The sequence below is a fragment of the Notamacropus eugenii genome, chromosome 6, assembly GCF_028372415.1.
Source record: "Notamacropus eugenii isolate mMacEug1 chromosome 6, mMacEug1.pri_v2, whole genome shotgun sequence".
Lineage (NCBI taxonomy): Eukaryota > Metazoa > Chordata > Mammalia > Diprotodontia > Macropodidae > Notamacropus > Notamacropus eugenii.
In genome coordinates this window covers 92,087,341-92,109,759 of record NC_092877.1, presented here as the reverse complement: position 1 = coordinate 92,109,759, position 22,419 = coordinate 92,087,341, and the positions used below count along the sequence as shown (strand labels likewise).

General features: G+C 37.4%; 1 protein-coding gene across 10 annotated transcripts in view; it reads right to left on the bottom strand.

Annotated features, from left to right (window-relative positions):
- Window positions 1-22,419, bottom strand: part of TBC1D1 (TBC1 domain family member 1) — a 299,311-nt gene that overhangs the window by 54,982 nt on the left and 221,910 nt on the right. For all 10 annotated transcript variants that reach the window (XM_072620459.1, XM_072620458.1, XM_072620460.1 and 7 more), the window contains 2 exons: window positions 7,942-8,103; window positions 987-1,148 (listed from right to left, as the gene is read on the bottom strand). In XM_072620459.1, the coding sequence (XP_072476560.1) occupies window positions 987-1,148; window positions 7,942-8,103 (324 nt within the window). The remainder of the gene's footprint in view (window positions 1-986; window positions 1,149-7,941; window positions 8,104-22,419) is intronic.

The following is a 22,419-nucleotide window of genomic DNA, read 5'->3' as shown; positions in this document are numbered from 1 at the left end:
CAATGAGAAGGTGGTAGGGAGAAAAATACATTTTTGTTCATTAAAAAAAGGTTTTTTTAAAGAAGCATGCATAAGATACTGAGTTGACCTCAGAAAGTATATCAAAAAGCAAAAAGTCTGATTTCTATTATTAACTAGGAGGATCTAGTTTATTACTGGCTCATTATTTCTTATAAATGCATTCTTATTTGACTTCATCTCAACATGTAGTTTCCACAACTCAAAAAAGGGTAAAGGCTTCATGTTAGCAGGTAAATACTACGAATTTTTCCTTAATTTTCAACTATGCCTAGAACCAAATTATGATTTGATTTACTAAGTAAGGTTAATCATTATTATTATACAAATAATATAATTATTTAAAAATCCTATAAATATATACTATGTAATACGATATTCATGATAAGATATAGTTCCTTTATTAAAGAGCACATAATATAGTTTCAATGCATGTTTAGCGAATAAATGTCTTTGCATGTAGTTTATAAGAAGGGATGTCTTATCCACACTATCCTGTATTATCTATAGTTAATGTACTCTTCATGAAGTTCACATTAGCACAAGTATATTTTAGCTTTTTTTTAGGGGGGGTGGAGGTAAGATTCTAATGTTTCAAATAAGAAAAAAAATTATCTGAATTGAGATATTCATGCTTTCATTCAATACGGGTGTTCACAAGAAAGTTAGTCCCTTTGTAAATATTTCAAATTTGCAAAATGTACGTTGAAATTTACATGCAAATTACTTCCTCCTCTATGCAAAGAAGCAACCAACTGTCCATTTAAAATCTGGACATTTTAAATAATTGAACAAGACTAAGTATGTTATTCCCTTCCAGGACCATTTCAATTAAAAGTGACTTCAGTAAGCTTTAATCATGAAATATAAAGTCACATCATTAAAAAGCCCAAAGGTATTCCATGCAATGTGTATTTCCAAAGGAAAGAAACTTCAATTTTCATTTCAAATTAATGTTGTGAACTTACCTAGGTCAATAAGAATTGAATGCTGGTGGGAGGTGAGCTGTTTTAAGAGTTCTTTATATGGAATATCCTTTGGTTGCTGTTTACCACTTGGAAATTGGTGTTTTAGGTGGTATTGCTCTGCTAAGAATTTCCATATTTCACCACGGTGATGACGAGGTACTCCTTTAAAAAAATCAGGCAGATAACAGAGACATCACAAAATATAACATCTTAAGAATAACTGTCGGGTAATATACAATGGGGCAGCTAGATGGTGCAGTGTATAGGATACCAGGTCTAAAGTCAGAAGCACTTGAGTTCAAATCCAGCCTCACGTACTTACCCCAAATGGGGTCAAGAAGAGTCGGACACAACTAAAATGACTTAGCAGTAACATATAATGGGATCCAACATATTATTTAATGAGTAATCAGAATAGTAGTCATGAATAAAGGAGAAGGAACCAAAATGTGGTTGGCATTATTCTCCTAAATAAAAATACCTTCTTTCTATTGGGCACTTAGAGGGATGAAACAATGAAGACCACACAGTGCTGGCCATTGAACATTTTACAACAGGGATGAGGGAGTGTAGGAGGAAATAATCAAACAATATGAAGACAAGCTCAAACATTTATCAAGAGCCTGCTACATGTAAAGGTACCACGCTGGGAGCAGAGAGCACATTCTCTGCGTTGATGCCATCCCCCATCTCAGTTCCTTTGCTCTCACTGCCCCGAGGCCTGGAATGCACTCCTACTTCAATTGTATCTGTTAGAATGCCCAGATGTCTTCAAAATTCAGCTCAAGGACATTTTCCATGAAGCCTTTTCTGCTCCCCACAGCATCCCTGCCCTTGACCTTGCACCGATTCTGTTTAAATGTGCATGCTGTGTATTCCATGACCCTGTCTGCCCGATAGAATGTAATTTCCTTGAGGTCAGGGGTGGATTCATTTTTCACCTTGTGTCCTCAGGGACTGGTACAAAATAGATGCTTCATAAATGCTTGTTGACTGGCAGCTAATTCTAAGGTTATTACTCCTCATCCCTATCCATAATAATGATCAACCACAGGTCCTTCCATTAATATATAACTTTTCAGTTTACAAAATACTTTGCCCTATAAGAATATAAGGTAAGTAGTTCAACTAGTCTCCCTACTTTATAGATGAGAAAGCTGAGGCCCAGAGAGGTTATATCACTTGCCCAGGTTCGTCCACCTCTTGACAAGAGGGTCTATAGAAGATGATGACTGCCACTTCCAAATGTACACCAAGTCAGAACAGGGCTTAGTGTAGAGCCTAGTGTATCGTAGAAGCACAATGCCTAACTACAATTCTCAGGGAACACCAAGCCCTAGAAGTGTGCATACTAACCCCAATTTCAGAATCTCTGATCTAAAATATCAGAAGCAAGTCTTCTGCCTTTGAATCCAATGCTGTTTCAATTACAGTCTACTTTACTATCAAGCAAGGAAGCAGTGGTAAGTACTTTAAGGGCAGGACAAGATACTAGAAGATTCCCAGGGAGAAAGAAGAGTTCATTTGTAGCTAGGAATAAACAGGGAAGACTTCGAAGAAGAAATATACCTTGGCACTAAGTGGTGCAGAAAGGCAGAGAGAAGGGCAAGCACAGAAATAGGATGGCTCTCCTTAAAAAGGCAATTCTTATACAGAAAGATGGAGGTAAGGAAGATCAAAGCACATTCACAAATAGCAAGGAGGCCAGTGGAATAGATGGGATCGATGACTGGAACAGATCATTCTAGAAAGTTAGGGTGAAACCCTACAATAGAGTGCACAAAATGCCATATCTAGAAAAATGTGGATTATTCAGTAAGCAAAGGGTGATGATGGAAAGTTTCTGATCATGGCTGTGATTGAGGAAGATCAATCTGGAAGTGATGTCAAAATGGATTGGAAATAGTGGGGGAGACTTGAGACAAGGCAGGCAGGGAAAGAGAAGATGAAAATCTTTAGATATTCCACAACACTTGAGCTATGGTAAGTGCTCAGTGGTGGTATAAACATAAAAAGAAAAGATTGTATTATCATTATAATGTCTTTAAAAATGATTAACCTGAGTAATAAAAATAGCAAAGAAAGAAAATTAAAGGTGTGGCCTCCATCAAATGTAATTCCACATATAAAAACTGGCCCTAAATTAGGGGAATATTTTTAAAGGTTAAAAGGAGGATTTACACACTAAACTTTGCGGCAGGCTCCAGAGATACATACGCTACATTATCCTAAGTTGAAAACAAAATGAAGATTTGCTAGATGAGAGACGATCCTTCCAAGTTCCTTCAGATTCCATTAAGTTTAACAAAAACAGACCCACTCACCCGCCCCCATATAATTACTGAATTACAAAGGGAAAATACCACTTAAACATCAAGGAGAAATCGAATTCTACAGTTTTACCATAACTTGTTTGGAATAATAACGAAGGCTTGGGCCATATTGTGTTCCCATTCCTTCCCTGCTTTCTTACTCAAAGTAGGGCTGGGGTCTAATGTATCTCTAGAGACAGGCAGAGGGTAGATGCCCTCAAATAATACCAAGAAGACAGAGAGACCTGGAGTGGTGACAATGACACCAGCAAACATGAGGATAATAATTCTCTTTTTCTTGACTCCCTTCTCTGAGACGGAAGTAAGGCCCTGTTTCCTACCTGGACATGTGATCAGTCTGCCAAGTTTTATTGCCTCTTAAAGCTAGAGTTTCTTCTTTTCTATTTGCTGTCACAGAGGGAGAAGGCTCTCATCGCCACCCCCATCACGTGCTCATGCATCTTGTGCTAAGACTATGCAGAACAATCTCATTCTGAATGAGACCTGGTTAAAATTACAGCAAGTGATTTATCATGTAGCCAAGGAGCTGAAGAAAAACGTTTGTTTTCACTAATCCATGGTAGTTCATTTCCAAGCAACTAATTCACAAAGCATTAAGAGTCATGACCTCTAACTTGGAAATACTCAAGTTGGAGCAAACTCTTCTTTCATCCTCACAAGATATGATTTACTTGATGAAATGTGGTAAGTACCAGGTCCCTATCCAAGCACCCAAACTTAGAATATCATTATGAAAATGCTTCCTCCAAAATGCTAAAATTTAACAGGCCCTTACCAAGGAAGACACCATGGGAGGCACTAGGATACTAAGACAAAAATGAAAAAAATAACAGCCCCTGTCCTCAAGGAGGTGATATGCTCTTAAAGGAATTTACTTGCTTAAATTAAAATCCAAATTCCCCACATTCCTCTTTTCAAGCCAACTGGCATTTATTAAGTCCCCAAGGACTGGGGGCATAAAGAAAGGCAAAAAACAGGAGCTTAAAATCGAATGGAGGAGACATCATGTAAATAACTACATGCAAGTAAGAGACGGATAGATTTTTTCTTTTTGCTCACTCTTATCCGACTCTCCATGACCACACTGTTCATAATAAGGTTTTCTTGGCAAAGACACTGGAGTGGTTCGCCATGTCATTTTCCAGGGGATTAAGGCAAAAAGAGGTTAAGTGACTTGCCTAGGGTCACATAGCTAGTAAGTGTGTGAGGTCAGATTTGAATTAAGGTCTTCCTGACTTCACCCCAGTGCTCTAGCCACTGGGCCACCTAGGGACAGACAGAAAGACAGACAAATAGATAGACAGACAGATGATATAAGGTAGAAATAATCACAGAAGGAATCGCTCTCTTTAAGGGAGAAAAGGTGGGATTTTACAAAAACAAGGAAACCAAGAGGCAGAGAGAGAGGAAAGAAAGGGAGGGTGGAAGAGAGAAAGGGAAGGAAGGAAGGAAGGAAGGAAGGAAGGAAGGAAGGAAGGAAGGAAGGAAGGGTGGAAGAGAGAAAGGGAAGGAATGAAGGAAGGGAGGAAGGGAAAGCAGCATTTTTTAGATTCCTACTATGTACCAGGCATTCCTCAAGCACTTTACAAATGTCTGATCCTCATCTGTTCTCCCAACAACCCTGGGAGGTGGGTGCTACAAGGAGACAAAGAATTCTGGGAATGAGGGAAATCTACTACTCCCCTCTCCACACCCAGTGTTTTTTTTCCTAGGTGATATATTTCATATAGTGTCATGTCATAAAACACTTAGACTTACAATTGGCATTGATATAGGGAATTCTCAGATGAGCAAACTCCCTCTACCATTCAGAGCAGCACCTTCACTGCAAATTAGTCTTAAGAGAATTGCTTAGAGAAGGGAGGTTAAATGCCTGAAGTGACACAGCTAGGATCTGAATCCAGGCCCTCCAGGTTTTGAAGCCAGTTCTTGATGTATTATCCTATAGATCCCTCTAATGTGTATAACAAATTCTTCATACTATAGCTAGAAATAAATGTAGGTAGGAAAAAAAACCAGATGACAGAGAATTGCAGTGGGGAATCTGGTCTAGGCATTTCTTCAAAATGGAAAAATATTCAAGTAAAAGATATCCTATTTTCTTTTATTACAAAATCACTCTCCACATTTTTAGGACTACAATATAATCATTCTTATTACATCAGCGAGGGTACAGCAGATTCAGACTTATAGGAGTAAGTTTAGTTTTTATGGTTAAAAAATATCTCCCAAAGCAGGTTTAATTCCTTTCCCTCGTCCCAGTCTAGGCTGGGAGTGCTGCGGCTGAAGTAGCTGGTAGCCTGAAGTGCATCTCTGCACCTTTTGCTACAAGCCAGTGAGACATGGGTAAGAGGGAGGTGGGGGTAGCTTGCTGCCTTGGATAGCAGCACCTCATCCTCCAGGGTTGCTATTTTGGAACAGGTCCAAAAATGATGAAAGGGAACTTTGTCGAGTTAAAAGATTCCATTTTTCCTTCTACTACTTAAATCAGTCTGCTTATTATTTTTAGAAGAGGGTTGCATGCATTGATAGAAGGCACACACAATCTGAGATAAATTTACATTTTAAGATTAAAAAAATATAAAACTTCACACAAGGAGGTGTCAACTTATATATGTTGAAGGATGTATTTGACATATGTTGTTTTTAAAAACAGACTGACATACTCTGGGTTGACTTACACTTTATCTAAAGTAGAGTAACTCTTAAGGCAAAGAAAAAGTAGGGAATCCTCAGGGACAAGGCAGCTGTACCCTGCTGCCGCACAGCACCCAATTAGGCGGCACAGCTCCATGGGTCATGAATTCCAAATGAAAGTTGGTCAAACAACCCATCATCTAAACATTTCCTTTGTGCAGATCATTCTAGTAGTGGGGAAAGAGTTATACAGAAAGAAGCAAGCACATCCCCAACCTTGGTGAAGAAATCACCAAGTAGCGGGCGAGCCAGGACTCCCTTAAAATTCAAATAATCCAGGTCTCAAACAACAGAGACATTTATACAAACAGATTCAGCTGTCCATAAGAGCTAACTGGTCAGTGAAGTGAATTAAGTGGCTAGAGTAAGATGAGGCTATTCTAGAATATTTTTCTGGAAGAAGTAAGTTTTAAGGAGAGAGAAACCATAAAAGGATGTCTACTTTTGCTGGAACAGAGGTGGGGAGGATCCAGATGAAGAATATGGCATATTCCAAGGCTCCAGAGATAGAATGAAGCCAATTGTAAAATGGTTCTCAACCAGGGAATGTAGTAAGAGATAAGAGCAGTTTCTTGAGGGTAAGGAATAATGACAAATTTATCCTTTTATTTCTTCCAATTCTAGCATAGCTTCATACCTAGTAGGTGCTTAGCAAATGTTTGTCCAATGTCTTCAAAGAAAATACCCATAAATCTTTCTCATGCAATAAGCCTCTCTATGAGGATTCTCACCTATTTGCCTGCCTGCTTTCAAGAAGATAGGGCACAAACTCTGCATGTTGTAGCAGGTTCAAAAAATGGAGTAAGATTTAAAATTGATGAAGACATTGAGATTAAAAAGTAAAGCATTCCTATTGGTCACTGTGCTATGGGGAAAACAGTTTCCACAGTAATACTCAGAACCTCTAACTCTTCAAGTCACAAAAAGGTAATTTTTGCATGAAATTATGTCCATGACTTTTATCACATTCAGTCTGACTCTGAATTGGGCACTTCCTTTCAGCTAACAGTTAGGGAATTTGACTATTGTTATTTCATTCTGTGGTAGAACCCTATATGCTCCACAATTGGTCACTAATTATCAGGATAGGGACACATCCTTTCCATTGTCCTCTGCAGCTTGAAATGAGTTAAACTCATTTAAAATTCATTTTGATCCTCAAGGTTGACAATCAAACTGGAAGAATGTCAAAGTTTGGGTGCTTTAAAGGGAGTCAAATTAGGACGACCCACACTCATTCCCACCCTCCAAAAACAATCCTATTTTCATGGAGGGGACATGGGGAAGGAGTTGATCAGGTAAACTGCTTTTCAATTTTATGACTTCACCAATCAACTTAATAAGATTATGGATCATGAACCCTTATTTGAAGGCATATAAGTAAGGGATGTCTCCCCATGAGAGAACAAGCATGCCCACTGGCAGCGTGCTGAAAAGACCAAGACTACTGCCAGAATGTGTGTGACTGTGACTCAGAGGTGTCACACTTCTGTCACAGAAGCTGCCCTTCTTTGTAGTCCATAAAAGTGAGCTGATATACTTGCTCCACCTCTGTTGGAGTTCTTTTCTGCCTTATCCTAGCTAAGGAGACAGACCAGCATATAGCAGAGAAGGTCTAGTACTGAGCACAGTGTCTCCTACCAAGAACATGAAATGGGCACCTTGGGATGCTCAGGCTAAAAGGAGAGATCCTGAGCAGTGTTTCCCAGCCAGAGACACGGCAATATCCAGGACACCATGAGATTTACTGCAGAAACACATGGCAGAATTAATCATTTGGCCCCAAGTAACAATGCCCTTGGGGGAGAAAGGTGGCACAGGAATTTAAATTCTTCAGACAATATGATCCAAGATTCTGTCCTTTCTCCAAAGATAGTTTATATTTGGGTGTACTTTATCTTAGAACAAAGAAAAATAAAACTTACCTTGCCCAACAGCAGAATGTATTTTTTCCATGTCAAACTTAATCTTTGACCTTCCTGGTGTACTTAACATTTTTTCCCATACTGAAGTTACATCTTTAAGACAAGGAGTGATTTCGTCATAATCGAGCTTCAAGCGTTTATTTAGTAAATCATTTTCAGAAGCTAGAAAACAAGAAAAAAAATTCATAAATTTAAACTATTTATTATTGTATAAGACAACCCACAACGTTAACCTACTATGTCTCACAAGCTAAGGTGATCATGGCTAAAAGCAATAGAAATCACAATGTGGCTCAAGGATGGTAAGTTTGGCATTGAGGTTAACCCAATGGCTATCAAGCTTTTTTCACTCCCGGCACAGTATTCTTTTCAAGAAGAATCCCCATACACTCGACATTTAAATTGGCAACACTACTGAGGAGCCTGCAGATTTAGGTAGGCAGTTTTGCTTCAATAAAAGCAACAATTTTTCTTGAGTTCTTTCTGAGTTCAAAGTCTGGTGTGTTTTGCAGTTACAGTAAACATAATAGTAAAACTTTACTATGTTTTGGGGAAGTAAAATCTGTACTAAACAAACTTATTTATAAATTTTACTTTATCTGTAATAACAAAGTATCCAAAATTTCATGACAGTCTGGGCAAAATTCACAATATACTGCACATCCTTTTGAGAAACACAGAGATAACTTTTAAGTCATTACTGGTTTACCTATGAAATAGGCCCTCGTATCAACAAAGAATAAAAGTCTCCATCACTCAAATCCTTGACTCACAACTATTTCTTAAAAGGTAGCATGCCTTTGGATTAAATAATTAAGTTACAATGAGCTAATCTGTTTAATTTAAAACTAACTGAACAAGACACTCTACTTAGCCTTTTAAAAGTTGGAAGTGATGATGTTAGAGGTTATAGACTTCAATCTGAAGCATTCATAACTGAAATGGGTTGCTTGAAGATTTTAAATCTATTTTGTAAGGAAGTCCATTCTACTGTTTGATGGCTCTAATTATTTTTTTTAAAAAGTCTTTTTTAAAAGTTTTTTTTTGTTTTATTATTGAATTTAAATTTTCTTCCCCATAACTTTCACTCACCAGTCCTATTTCTCCCACAAATTAACAGAGAAGTCTGCTGATGATTTCATATGGCAGCTCTTCAAATATCTGAATATAGAAAACCTATCTAATCAGTTCTTGTCACTTTCCATTTTTTTTTACAACTGTTCTTCATAAAATGTGATTCCCACAACCTTCAACAATCTAGTAATCCTCCTTTATTTTCTCTAGTTTGTCCATGTCACTCTTAAAATATGGTATTTCAAAGTTCATACAATATTCCTCTATTTAACCCACATAGAATACAAGGATGATTATCTCTCTTGATTTGGACAATACACTCATTTTAATGCTACTTAAGATCATGTATTTAATGAAAGCTTACATCAAGGAGGAATGAATTTGGCAGTGGGGGGATTCTCCCTATGAGTAGAGACTGTAGTACCTTTGCATCTTAGCAGACAGTCTTCAAGAGTCTCTGTAACCAAACATCTTCACCTGAGGGTCAACCTGATCATAAGCCTCTGAATTTAGTTAAACTGGCCTTTCTACAACAGACAAAGTCCATAGTCAAAGCCTTAACAGCTTTGTAGGACCTTCCATGGCTGGTACTCTGTTAGTACAACCTTTGAAAGACCATTGTGAAACCTCTGTGAAATGATGGGTAATCAGTGGAGGGAAAAGGAGGCAGAAGACAGAATGTCACATAGACCAGCTTGGCTGGAACAAAGAGAATGAGGGGGAGGAATGTGGGGTAGACGAAGCCTTGTGATGAAGGACTTTAAAGGACAAAGAGAGGATGTTTTTGTTTACCATGGGGCAATTGAAAACCACAGAAGTTTCATGAACAGAAGACTTATTAGACCCTGAGCTTTATGAATATCAATTTGGCACAGCTATCTGGAGAGGCTTAGAGAGGCTACATGTGGGGAGATCAGCTTAGAAAGCTGCTATAACGTTTTAGGAGAGAGGTAATGTGAGCCCAAATTAGGGTGGTTGTAATGAGTGGACACTGTTAAGGATTTTACCAAAATTCAAGCTTTAACCTATAATGATACATTGAAAAAAACTGATAAAGGAGTATGTAAAATTCATCTTTATCCTGACTCAAAACTCAGGGATGATTTGCCAAGATAAAGCTCCAAATGTTATCCATGAATATATTTACCATCATCAAAATATATTGGTTCTAGAGATAAGCACATGCCAAAACAAAGACATGTTTTAGAGAGATGATAAATTGGTACTCTTTATTGACGATAATCTTTAAATCCATGTTGTGAATATGTTCTTAAAATGATTTTTTTCCCTCTTAGTCTGACAGAGGTACAAAAATCATAAATGTACTTTCACATTTTAAGCCATGCTTTAAATGTCATACTTATCTTTAATCAGCTTCACTAAAATAATGCCATCATACACAGGCACGCATGCATGCGCGCGCGCGCGCACACACACACACACACACACACACTCCACCCCTGAGAATATACACTTTTCAATTAGGTTGAACATGATAAACATTCATTTAATCCCTCTCAATTCTTGACTTGGTAAATTTGCCCATAAGTCATTTAAATGAACATCATAAATCTGTTAACATGGAAGAAGAGGAAACCACAGAAACACAGGGATGGAAAGGGACTTAAAAGATTACGGAGTTCAATTTTCTAAGGTTACTTATGTGTCAGCTGATGCCCAGAGCAGTTAAGTGTCTTGCCCATAGTAGAATAACAAGTTAGAGGCAAACCAGGTAAAAGAACCCAGGTCAAGTCAATTCAGTAAGCATTTATGAAGCACCTACTAGGTTGGAGGCATTGTGCTAAGCATTGGGGATACAAAGAAAGGCAAACACAATCCCTATCTTCAAGGAGCTTACAATCTAATGGGGGAGACCAAATGCAAACAACTATGTTTGTTTAAAATAAAATTTTATTTTTCAAAATTTAAATATATATTAAATTAAATATATGCTTAAGTATATATTTAAAATAAGATATATCTAATTCTTAATGGAGTACTCATTCCTCCTGACCATACTGTTTTACACTGGAACAGATGTATCAACTTTAAATAGGCTATTTGATAGATGTTACTAAGGAAGGGTATCTTGTGATATTAATGATTTTGTCCTGGGCTCTCTTCTCTTTTCTCCCTACAATCTCTTACTAGATGACCGCATCAACCCTTGTGAGTTTAATGATTATTTCTACACAGATGTTTCCCAAATCTATATTTCCAGCTCAAGTCTCTCTTCTGAGTTTCAATCCTACATCAGCGACTACTGGACATTCTGAACTGTATTGTATGTCCCATAGGCATCTCAAACTCAGTATGTTTTGAACAGAATTCATTATATTTTCCCCCAAATCTCCCTTCTTCTGAATTTCAATCAATCAATAAAACATTTGTTTAAATAAAGTACCTACTATGTGCCAAGTACAGTGCTAGGCACTAAGGATAAAGTACAAAGAATGAAGCAATTCCTTTTCTCTTGAGGGAGACAAGTATAGATACACACACACACACCCCATAAATATAAAGTGAATAAACACAACTATATATAGTTAAATACAAAGTAATTTGGAAGGGAGAGCACTGAAAGTTGGGGGAATCAGGAAAAGTGTAATATATAAGATGGTGCCCAAATTGTGTCTTAAAGGAATTATAAAGGGTTATATGAGACAGAAGTAAGGAGGGACTGCACGCTAGGCATGGAAGCCTGGGCTGTAGCATGTAGGAAGGGAAATGACACTCAGTGGGGCTGGGGAAGGGGGCCGTGAGATGGGCAGGGCTTTAAAAGCTAAAAGGCATCACTATTTCTTACAGTCGCCCAGCTGTGCAACCTCACTGTAATCTCCACTCCTTACTTTCTCTCATCCCACATATATCAGGGTTGCTATACTTTACTGTTTCTCTCTCCAACATCTCTTGAATTTGTCCTTTACCCCACTCACAGTCACCACTAATTCAGGCCCTCACCATTCAAAGTATAGACTACTTCAACAGTTTCCTAATTTCCTTGAAATGTCTTTCTCCACAGAACCAGTAGAACTTTTTACACAGCAACAATCACAGTGTGCAAGGATTTTTTTCTGGTAGTCTTAGAACTTCATTGCAATGCAAGGACTTAAAAAATTCCCAATGGTCTCTTAAGGCAAAATGCCTTCCACATCCAGAGAAAGAACTATGGAATTCAATCGCAGAATGTAGCAGATCATTTTCTTTTGTATTATGTTTTGGTTTGTTTTATGATTTCTCCAATTCATTTTAATTCTTCTGTGCAACATGACTAAGGTGAAAATGTATTTAATATGAACGTATGTGTAGAACCTGTATAAAATTGTATGCCATCTCAGGGAGGGAGGGAGGGAGGAAGTAGCGGAAGGGAGGGAGAAAAAAAAAATCTAAGTTATATGGAAGTGACTGTAGAACACTGAAAACAAAAAAATAATAATAAAAAAGTAAAATAAAATAAAATGGAAAAAAATGTCTTTCTCCATTCCAATCTCTTCTACACAGACACTTAAGTAATTTTCTTAAATCACAGGCATCATCATGTCCTCCCTGGCTCAAAACTCAAATGGCTCCCTATTAATTCTAAAATAAAACATAAACTCAGTTTTACATTTAAAACTCTTGATATCTAAAACCTGCCATATCCTTCCCTTCCAGTTTTTTTATGCAGTTTTTTTTCACAGTCTACAGTCCAGCCAGACACCATATTCCATTCCTCAACTCAACATCTCCCTACCTAGAATGTTCGTCCTCCTCTAAACCTCTTAGAATTCCTAGTTTCCCTGATGATTTCTTCTTCACGAGATCTTTCCCACTCCCCCAGATACTGGTACCTCCCCTCAAAGGTTACCTTGTAAATGCCTTGTTTGTAGGCTTTGGCTCCTCCTCTAGAAGGTAATCTAGCTGATGGCTGGGATTTGACTGCTCTGCTTTTAGTCTATGTTGGGTACATAGGAGGCACTTAATAAAATGTAACTGATTTAATCCATCTAAGATAACATCCAAGGTACTAGTTGAGATTTGCCAGATTCATGTAACCAATATTGATCATTAATGAGAAAGTTCAAAATAGACATGGTTAAGTTTTTACAGTAGTGTGTCTACTCATTGGAGGACAGTGAGAGGGCCAGCATAGGATGGAGCAAAAGAATATCGGAGAACTGAGAGCTCAAATCCTGCCTCTGACATTTACTAGTTAAAAACTCTTTACAATTTGACTTCAGCTGATGACGTGTGACTCCCCATCACGTATGGCCTTCTAGTCAAACTGGCTTCCTTGTTCTTTGTTCCCTGAACATGATATTCCACCTCGAATTTCTGTGCCTCTATAGAGCTTGGCTTCCATGTCTATAAGGCTGTCCTTTCTTCCATCCATCTCTTGGATCCCGTGGCCCTCTTCGAAGGTCAGCTCAAGTACTACCTACTACAAGCAGCCTGCCATGATTCTCCCACACTCCCCAGTTGGTGCTAGTATTTCTCCCAGACCAAAATTATATATTATTTTGAATTTACTTAGTATTGCCCTCCTACTCCCCAGCTCCCAGTAGAATTAAGCACTTCAAGAGGAGGGCTGCTTTTACTTTTATCTTTGTATGCCCAGCATCTAACACAAGTGACCAACATATAGCTGATGCTTAAAAAATGCTTGAACTGAAGTGAACTGGAGTAGTGATAGACAAGTTCCTTAAATTAGCAGGGCTTCAGTTTCTTCATCTATCAAATGGGAAAATAATATCTAAAATATTTACTTTACAAAGAGGATTGTTATGGGTCCCAATTGAAATGCTGTGAAAAGTTAAAAAATACCGTACAGATGTCAACTGTCATTATTTAGGATACCAAAAGCTACATTAATATTTCTAGATAGTCCAAGAACTGTATCATTCTTAGTTTCTGCTGCTTCCCCTCTCTACAACTGTTACTACAGGTGTGGGTGGGACCCAATGAAGGAGTAAAAGTTATACATGCTTTTGTATGTAGAGAAGGTTAAATGTACCCTGGGAGCTTCATGAGCTCCTAGGGCCAAAATCAAATCCATCACTTGGTGATCAAAGTTCTAATTGATGGGCCTCTTTATTTTCTTTTGTTACTCTGGTTATTAGACAAGAGATTATAGTCTACCACCAAGTCTGATCGCAGATTCCTTATTAATAATTATATTCTCCAAATTTATAAGTGATATATTCAAGGCACCAAGATCAAAAACACAACAAAAACTTCTTAGTGTAATCCAGGTCTTCTAACTTCAAGCCTAATGCTCTACTTTTACCTAGTTTCCTTTCCTAGTAATAGTTATGTAACAATAATAAATAAAAGATACTTCTCTATCTCTCCAACCTTAAGTGTGGGTGCTCTGAAGACAGGGAATCCCTGCCACAGAATCTGAGTGTGTCACCCATTCTCTCTTTCAGTTCTTAAGACATATAAAACACACAGTCACAGATTAGCCCATGACCTAAAGGCCTTCTACCCATCATGGAGTTAGCCAGGCCAGGGCTTCCTCTTTCCCTGTCTTAGAGAGTCTCTTAGAACTATTCCTTTTCTATCCAAGAAATGATCATATCTTCAGGGGATCAGAGTTACTTGCTAATCCTTCAAAGTGGTGAAACATAACTAAGCTTCATTACTTTGGTCCTTCATGAAGTAACATAGAGCTTCACTTAAATGAAAGTATTTTTCATCTCATTTTCCTTTATTATAAATTTTATTTTAGAAAAACAAGTCAAAAGCCACAATTTTGACAAAATAAAAACAATTACCATAACCAGTATTATAAATGACTTTATCAAGTTCTTTAAAAGTATCTTCCTTCCTTGTTGAGGTAAAGGACTAAGTGTGGAATGTCGCATATACTGCCAGATATGACTAGATTTTAGATAATACGATCATAGATACTGAGCTGGAATAGAACAGAGGTGATTTAATACAGCTCCTTCATTTTACATATGTTTGGGTGATTTTGCTAAATGTTTTCTTTTATCTCTTTTCAGATCTTCATTATAAGGAATGGTTCAAGGTGAAAGTTATTCCAAAACACAGAATATTAACAAACATAATTTTCTAAAAAAAAAAGTCAGCATTGCACTTTACATACATTGGGTTCCTCTAAATTTTAATGAAAACAAAAATCTCCAAAGCCAAAATGACAGGTTTTATTATCCCCAACTTACAGATGAGAAAACTGAAGTTCGGAGAGATTAAATGAGCTCTCCAAAGTCACACAGATAGTAAATATCAGGCATAACTAGAACTGAAGACTTCCAGATGCTAAGTCAAGCACTCATTTAATCTTGCTCTCATTTGAAAATGTTTCTGATGAAAATCTTTTTTGAAAACATACCTGACCTTTATACACATCAAGGCCATCTTTAATTGGGATAAACAACAGATAGAACCTCAGAAGTGATAACGCACAGTTGAGTGAAAGGCATAGAAAAGACAAAATGCTAGTGGCTTATTGTTTGACTATAAAGAAGGCATCTGATTCATTAAAATCAAATACTGCCTTGATAACGGCACATGAGCTAAGCCTGGAAGGAAGCTAAGAAATAAAGGAACCTAGGAGGAAGAGGACATGATGGGCATGGAGGACAACCAGTACAAACCTCCTTTACGTAAAGGCAAAAAGTAGATTGCTAAGTTCACAAAATAGCAAGCAAGTCAGGTTTGGCTTGAATACAGAGTATTTGAAGGGGAATAAGGTACAGTAAGTTTGCCAAGGTGGGCTGAATTCAGATTTTGAAAGGCTTTAAATACCAAGCTAAGAAGTTTGGATTTCAGTTTACAGGCAAGAAGTCACTGAAGACTCTTGAGCCAGAGAGTAACACAGTCAGACTTTCAAACTTGTGCTTTCATCTTTCTTCCTTTTTGTATGTGTTTTCTTGTGCTTGTTGTTTTTTTAAATATATACTCATTTTAAAAAATTTCAATTACAAATTCTCTCCCTCCCTCCAAAATCTCCCCCCTCCACTGAGAACACAATGAATATGATACCTACTGTACATATGATGTCAAGGAAAATATATTTCTATATCAGCCATGTTTCAAAAAAAAAAAAAAAGGAAAAGACAGGAAGACAGGAGAGGAGAGGAGTTTTTAAAAAATATATACTTCCATTTGTATTCAGTATTCATCCATATTCTTTGGAGGTGGACAGCCTTTTTCATCATGAGTCCTCTGGAATCATCATGGATCATTTTATTGATCAGAGCAGATAAATCTTTCACAGTAGATTATCATTACCATATTGCTGTGTACAATATTCTCCTGGTTCTGCTCATTTCACTTTGTATCAGTTTATATAGATCTTCCCAGGTTTTTCTGAAACCACCCCTCATCATTTCTTAAAGTACAATACTATTACATTACAATCATATACCACAACTTGTTCAGCCATTCCCGATTGATATGCATCTCCTCGATTTCCAATTCTTTACCATCACAAAAAGTTGCTATAAATAGTTTTGTACAAATGGGTTCTTTTCCTTTTTCTTTGATCTCTTTGGGGTACAGTCCTAGTAGCAAATTTGTGCTTTTTAGAATGACTGTTTTGGCAGATATGTAAGATGAATTAGCTGGATGGGGGTTGAGAGGAAGAGGAAAGATTTTACAACCACAGGACCTTACTAGAGCTCTGTGACTAGGGTAGTCACAATGTCCCTAAGTTTTAGTTTTCTCATCTGTAAAATGGGGATAGAATTCACACGTACGTGTGTGTGTGTGTGTGTGTGTGTGTGTGTGTGTGTGTGTGTGTGTATCACAGGATCATAATGAAGAAATCACTATAAAAATACAAACTGCTGCTAGTATTTTTAAGTCTATAAAACAGAGGCAGGGTCATGTGGCATAAGAACAGATGGAAAACTCAGTCCAGATGGCTTGCAACAATAAGGAATTTATTTAGGAATGTGTGGTGAGCTAAACAAGGATTCCCGGGAGGGGCTGATATGGCCAATTCATGCAGATGATGTATTAATATTATGACATCACCTAATTTCTGGGGACCATATTTTGGGTGTTTTTTTGTCTTCCCCTGTTTTTAAGTGCAAATCATAACTCCAGGGTTAGAGGAAAAATTCATTAGCCTCATAACAAATGAAGCTGACTAACTCTGAGCAGCTACATGAGAACAGAGGAAAAATACTTCTTTGCCCTTCTTATCAGTCCATCATGCAATTATCGTTTTGTCACCTACAAATTCTTCTCTGTGAAACTAAATAGACTATAATTCCAAGGTATCCTACTTTTTAAAAAATAAATGCAACAAAGGAAAGATTATTGTTATTATTTTTCCCTTCTCACAAATATGGAAACCTTGACAAACAAGTTTTTGGGTACAGATTACAGAAGAGAGAACAGTACTACTATAAAGCATCTTAGGGAACTTGAAGTTAATACCACTACTATACATATACCAACTGATTAAAGGAAAGAGCCAACTGACTTAAATGGAGAAGTCATCAACAGGGATATTCAACTTAAATAGTGGAAAATAAATTTTCATTCTCAAAATTAGTGGCATAAACACTTATAAACATAAACTCATTCTCTCTCTCTCTTTCAGTGAGATCTGGTATAACTTTCCTTACTTTCTTCTCAAAACCTATTTTTGCAGTATTGGACTGACTTACTTAGAATTTCCTGAGAGAGAAGGGGGAAGAGATGGAGAGTATGGTCAATTCAATTCAGTGAACATTTATTAATCACCTACTGAGCACAGAGCACTTCTAGGTATTAGAATAAAATAAAAAATTTAGTTAAGATATCCATCCACTGAAATAGAAGTCAACTGAGTCCAACAAGGACTTTCTAGAAGAAACTCTGAACCAAGGTGGTTCCTCTGTGCCCATATTTATTTAAATCATCATGCTGTATCCACATATAGACTGTGGAAGCCTAGGAGTATCCTAAGGCAAGGAGCAAGGATACTACATCCTCTAAGATCTGAGGGGAATAAGGAGGCTGAATTTTGAGGAGTGAAGCAGATAAACTGAAGATTCCTCTTTGATAGCCTTGACTTCAGTGAAATAGGATGCTCTATTATTGGCTATAAAGAATCAGGGAACATTTAGACTTAAGGAGAAAGGAAAACACTTGAAACAATGCTTTGTACCTCTATTTGGGGGTGTGGGGAAAGGGGCAAGAAGAGGTGGTATTCGTACTTCTCTTCTTTCTATAACTTCTCAGTAAATATCCCTTTTGTAACTGCTAATTGATGTTAATTAGTTGAAGGATACTGGGGCAATAATCACTAATTTACTCACATAGGAAAGATACTAACTGCAACTGGTGATTAATATTTGAAAAAACACAGTGCAATGTGTGAACAGAATTAGAGAAGAGCCTTACTACTACTACTACTACTACTACTACTACTACTACTACTACTACCACCACTACTACTACTACCACAACCTTGAGGGAGGGGAGAGGATGGGAGATTTAGTTAGTCTTGGTCTGGAGAGACCTAACTCAGTGCAAGTCGGGTTAAGGATTCCCCAGAGACTATAAAAGTTACTTAAGTTAAGAAGTAAAGAGTTGCCTAGAGGCAGTGAGAACCCAAATGAAGGCATGTAACATGGCTGTCATTTAAGACTCTCATAAAGGAGATGGGCAAAATGTTACCTAAGAATGTTGCACTGGCAAAAGGGGCTTGAATACCAAATAAAAGATTGCTTCCCAATCCCTATGCCCTATCCTAGGAGATACTGGGCTCTAGTCAAAGTATTTATTCTCCTTCCAAGAATTATTTTAAAATAATAAATAAAAATGAACTTGGAACATGTCCAAGCAATTTTTACAAGTTGGAACCTTATTTAAACATCAATGTACTATACTGGCACCACTGTTTTAATGATGTCTTTGCCTGATAGGTGCTCAATGACTCGCTATCCTAATGATGCATTAGTCTACTATATTATGAGTACACTGTCAATCTGGGGGAGTATTCATGCAATAAAGAAATACAACTGTTACCTTGAGGAATTGCTATGGTCATATTTCATCAATAAAACAATCCTACATATTACTGGTTGGGTCCACCCAAGGTTAAAAGAACATTAAGGTAATTTTAAAATAATTTTAAAACTTCCAAGCGTTAGCTACAAGATAAAGAGGAAAGAGTTTGACAGAATTAACTAATTCTTTGTTCTCATGCTTAAGGAAAGTTTGGAGTTGAAGGAAAAGGAATTTAGTTGTCTCTGTAATAGCACATAGGACTGCAGTACCTTTATTCCAAGACATTAGTGGGGCAGAGATATAATAGCTCAAGTCAGTAATTCTCCATGAATAATATTTAAAAGAAAATGATTGCATCCAAAAGGATTACAAAAGCAAAACAAACTATTTATGGGCACTATATTAACTGTGGATATCTTATTTTCAAATCCTTGTAATAAGATTATTGAGGAAGTATTGTGGCTAATTATGCAATGGCAGAAACCAAGACTCAATGCCATATCGACTCTTTCCCTATTTAAGAAGCTTAATCTATACAATTAGACATACTTGGATATGACAAAAGGATTCTATTTCATCAATACTCTGGAGCTCACAGACCAGACAAAAAGTCCCCACCCAACTAGCACAGAGTGAATATAGTTACTAAATAGTTGTTTCTCTTTTACCCAGGAACCCTGAGTGTCTTCCCCTACCAGTTTGATTTTTTTTTAATTAGAGGGGCCATCCCTTGAGTAACTACTTAAAGAATCTTATTCATTGAATGGGTGTATCTCACTCAAAATCAGAATGTGATAAGACTTTAGCCTGAAAGGACCAGGGTCTCCCATTGCATCCTGGGCCATCTCCAGTCATCTGGATGAATATCAGGTCACTAGACTCAGATGGCTCAGGAGAAGAAAGTGAGTTTGGTGACCTTGCACAGGCCTCCCTCACTCAAATCAAAGTCAACTGCAAGTCATGTCATCATCTTGATGTGATGGTCCTCTTTGAAAATGAACGAAAAACACATCAACAACAACAATGGATATTCCCTTCAATGAAACAGATCATAACTCATCTATGCCTTTTCATCCTGTATGACTCTTGTTGCCTTCCATAAATTCTCACAAGGGCTTCACCTACTCTGTTGGGGGCCTCCTAGAATTCTCTTAATATAGAAACATACAAGATGTCCAGTTGCTGTCCCTTGCTCTCAACACATGATTAGTCCATTTTCTTTTCTAGTCACATCTTTTATGTCACTTCTCTCCTGGTCAAGTATTATAGCCTACTCCTACCTAAAACATAGCTCCCCATTACTCTTTGTGATTCTCAACTTTAGTTCTATAGAAACAATGACATTTAGCAACATCAGAAGAATTTTTAAGTTAAAAATAAGAACTTTAGTTTCAGGGAGAACTTGGCCTTATAAAAAGCTCCACATAATTATGGAAAGGCAGTCTAACCCGATTTCTTTCTACCGTTCAGTTGTGAGTCCACACACAATGTCTGAGTAAGAAATATGTACAGATGAACTAAATTCATTGGTTGTTTAGCCAGGTGCATAGAACTTTCCAAGGAATAAACATTCTTTATCCACAAGATTTTTCCCTGCAGGATAGGTAAACTGAATTATTTAAGGCAATCTCATTTAGAATATTCTGCACTGCTTTCAGGTACCTAGAGGACCTACAGGGTCTACAGGGAATCACTCTTCCATCAGGTTCTTTGTTAGATATCTTCCATCACAGTGCTTTTAACAAGCATGTTTCCTTGTTTCATGGCTCATTTATATTAAATCATCAGAGAGCTGTCAAGCAAAGTAGACTCTGTAGCTACAATGACTTTTGGATCATTTTGACATATATCCTGGAAGCACCTTGGAGGAAGGCAGTTAGGGGAATGATGAAATGAAATGCTTTTTTTATAGTGTGCTCAACAATAATAAAAAATGGAATCTACTCTCTACATTTTTCAGTCCATTGTGTCATTGAAGAAGATAAGTTGAGAAAGTCTGCCTATCCTCTGTCATAAGTGCCCCTAGGATATCTCCTATATGTTCCTGAGTGCCATTTCTACTTTCTCATGATACACATCAGGGACTGTGAATGACTTTAAGAGAATCAACAAGCAGTAGCTCTACCTCATTAGGAAAATCTCTAGAGCTCTTTTTCATTTTTCATCTCGTCCTCTCTTCCTATTCTGATCCTTAAATATCTTCAGGATGACTGTTTAGATGGCTGTTATCTCTCATTGAGTTTTCTTTAAACTTGCTTTCCTCTTCACCACTTTTTTGTTTTATGAGGTAACATGGCTGCTTGCAATCTTCCTAGATAAGACCTCATAAACAGGCTAATATTCCATTGCTCTTAGCCACCTGTATCAACAAGCACCCCAACATACATAGGGGGCCCCCTGCTATCACAGGTTCTTAGATCTGCATTCATAAAAAGAAAGCAACTTTCAAGGGGTTAACAATCACTTTAATCAATCACATGTAACATTCCTTTAACCAGGTGTGTGTGTGTGTGTGTGTGTGTGTGTGTGTATGCGCACCCTGAATTTCAAAGAAAATAGAGTAATCAAAAGATTAACCAACTGACCATAACTCTGAGAGGGAAGCATGACCCCTGTGTTTTCAAAGGGGTGGGCGCCTCCTTGGGGGCTTCCCAGAGTCCTCCTCTGGCACTCAAACCTTCTTATCAAAAACTAAGCCCCAAAGTAAAACCTCAACTCTGACTATTTAGACCTTTTTTAGAGCCAGAGGGCATCACAACCCTTTGACCCAGGGCTTCAATAGTAAAAACAAAAGGTACTTGGGACCCTCCTACAAAACAACTCCCCTCATCAAGCTTCCCACACTATGCAGGCCCATCAGTGGGTGGGACAGATTTTAATCATATTAAAATAATTAGCAATACAAATACATAGTGTTTCTAGTTAAAGAAACTCTTGTTTCTGTACTTTACTCCTTGTAAAGACTCTTGATTGATAAAGGCAAGATTCAATCAGAGGCACTTGATTATAATAAAACAAAAACAGCAAAAGATCCTATTCTGATTGCCATCACACCACCACATCTCTCTGCCTGACAAGATGAAATGCTTGCTGGTGTAGTTGATTTCTAGGCTCTCAAGGTCTCTTTGCTTTGCCTATTCATCTGAATGACAAAAGTCTGTGTCATTTTATCTATTTCCCATATCACATTATCATCACATATATTAGTCAATAAACTACCAGTGTGCCAAGTACTATGCTAAATGTTAGGGATACAAAAAAGGCAAAAGAAACAGTCCCAAATCTCAAGGAGTTCATAATCTAATATGGAAGACAGCACACTAATGACTATGTACAAATAAGCTACATTACACAGGATAAATTAGAAATAATCAACAGAGGAAAGCAACTAGAATAAAGAGGCATCGGGAAAGGCTTCCTGTAGTTATAGAATTAGTTACCATTTACAAA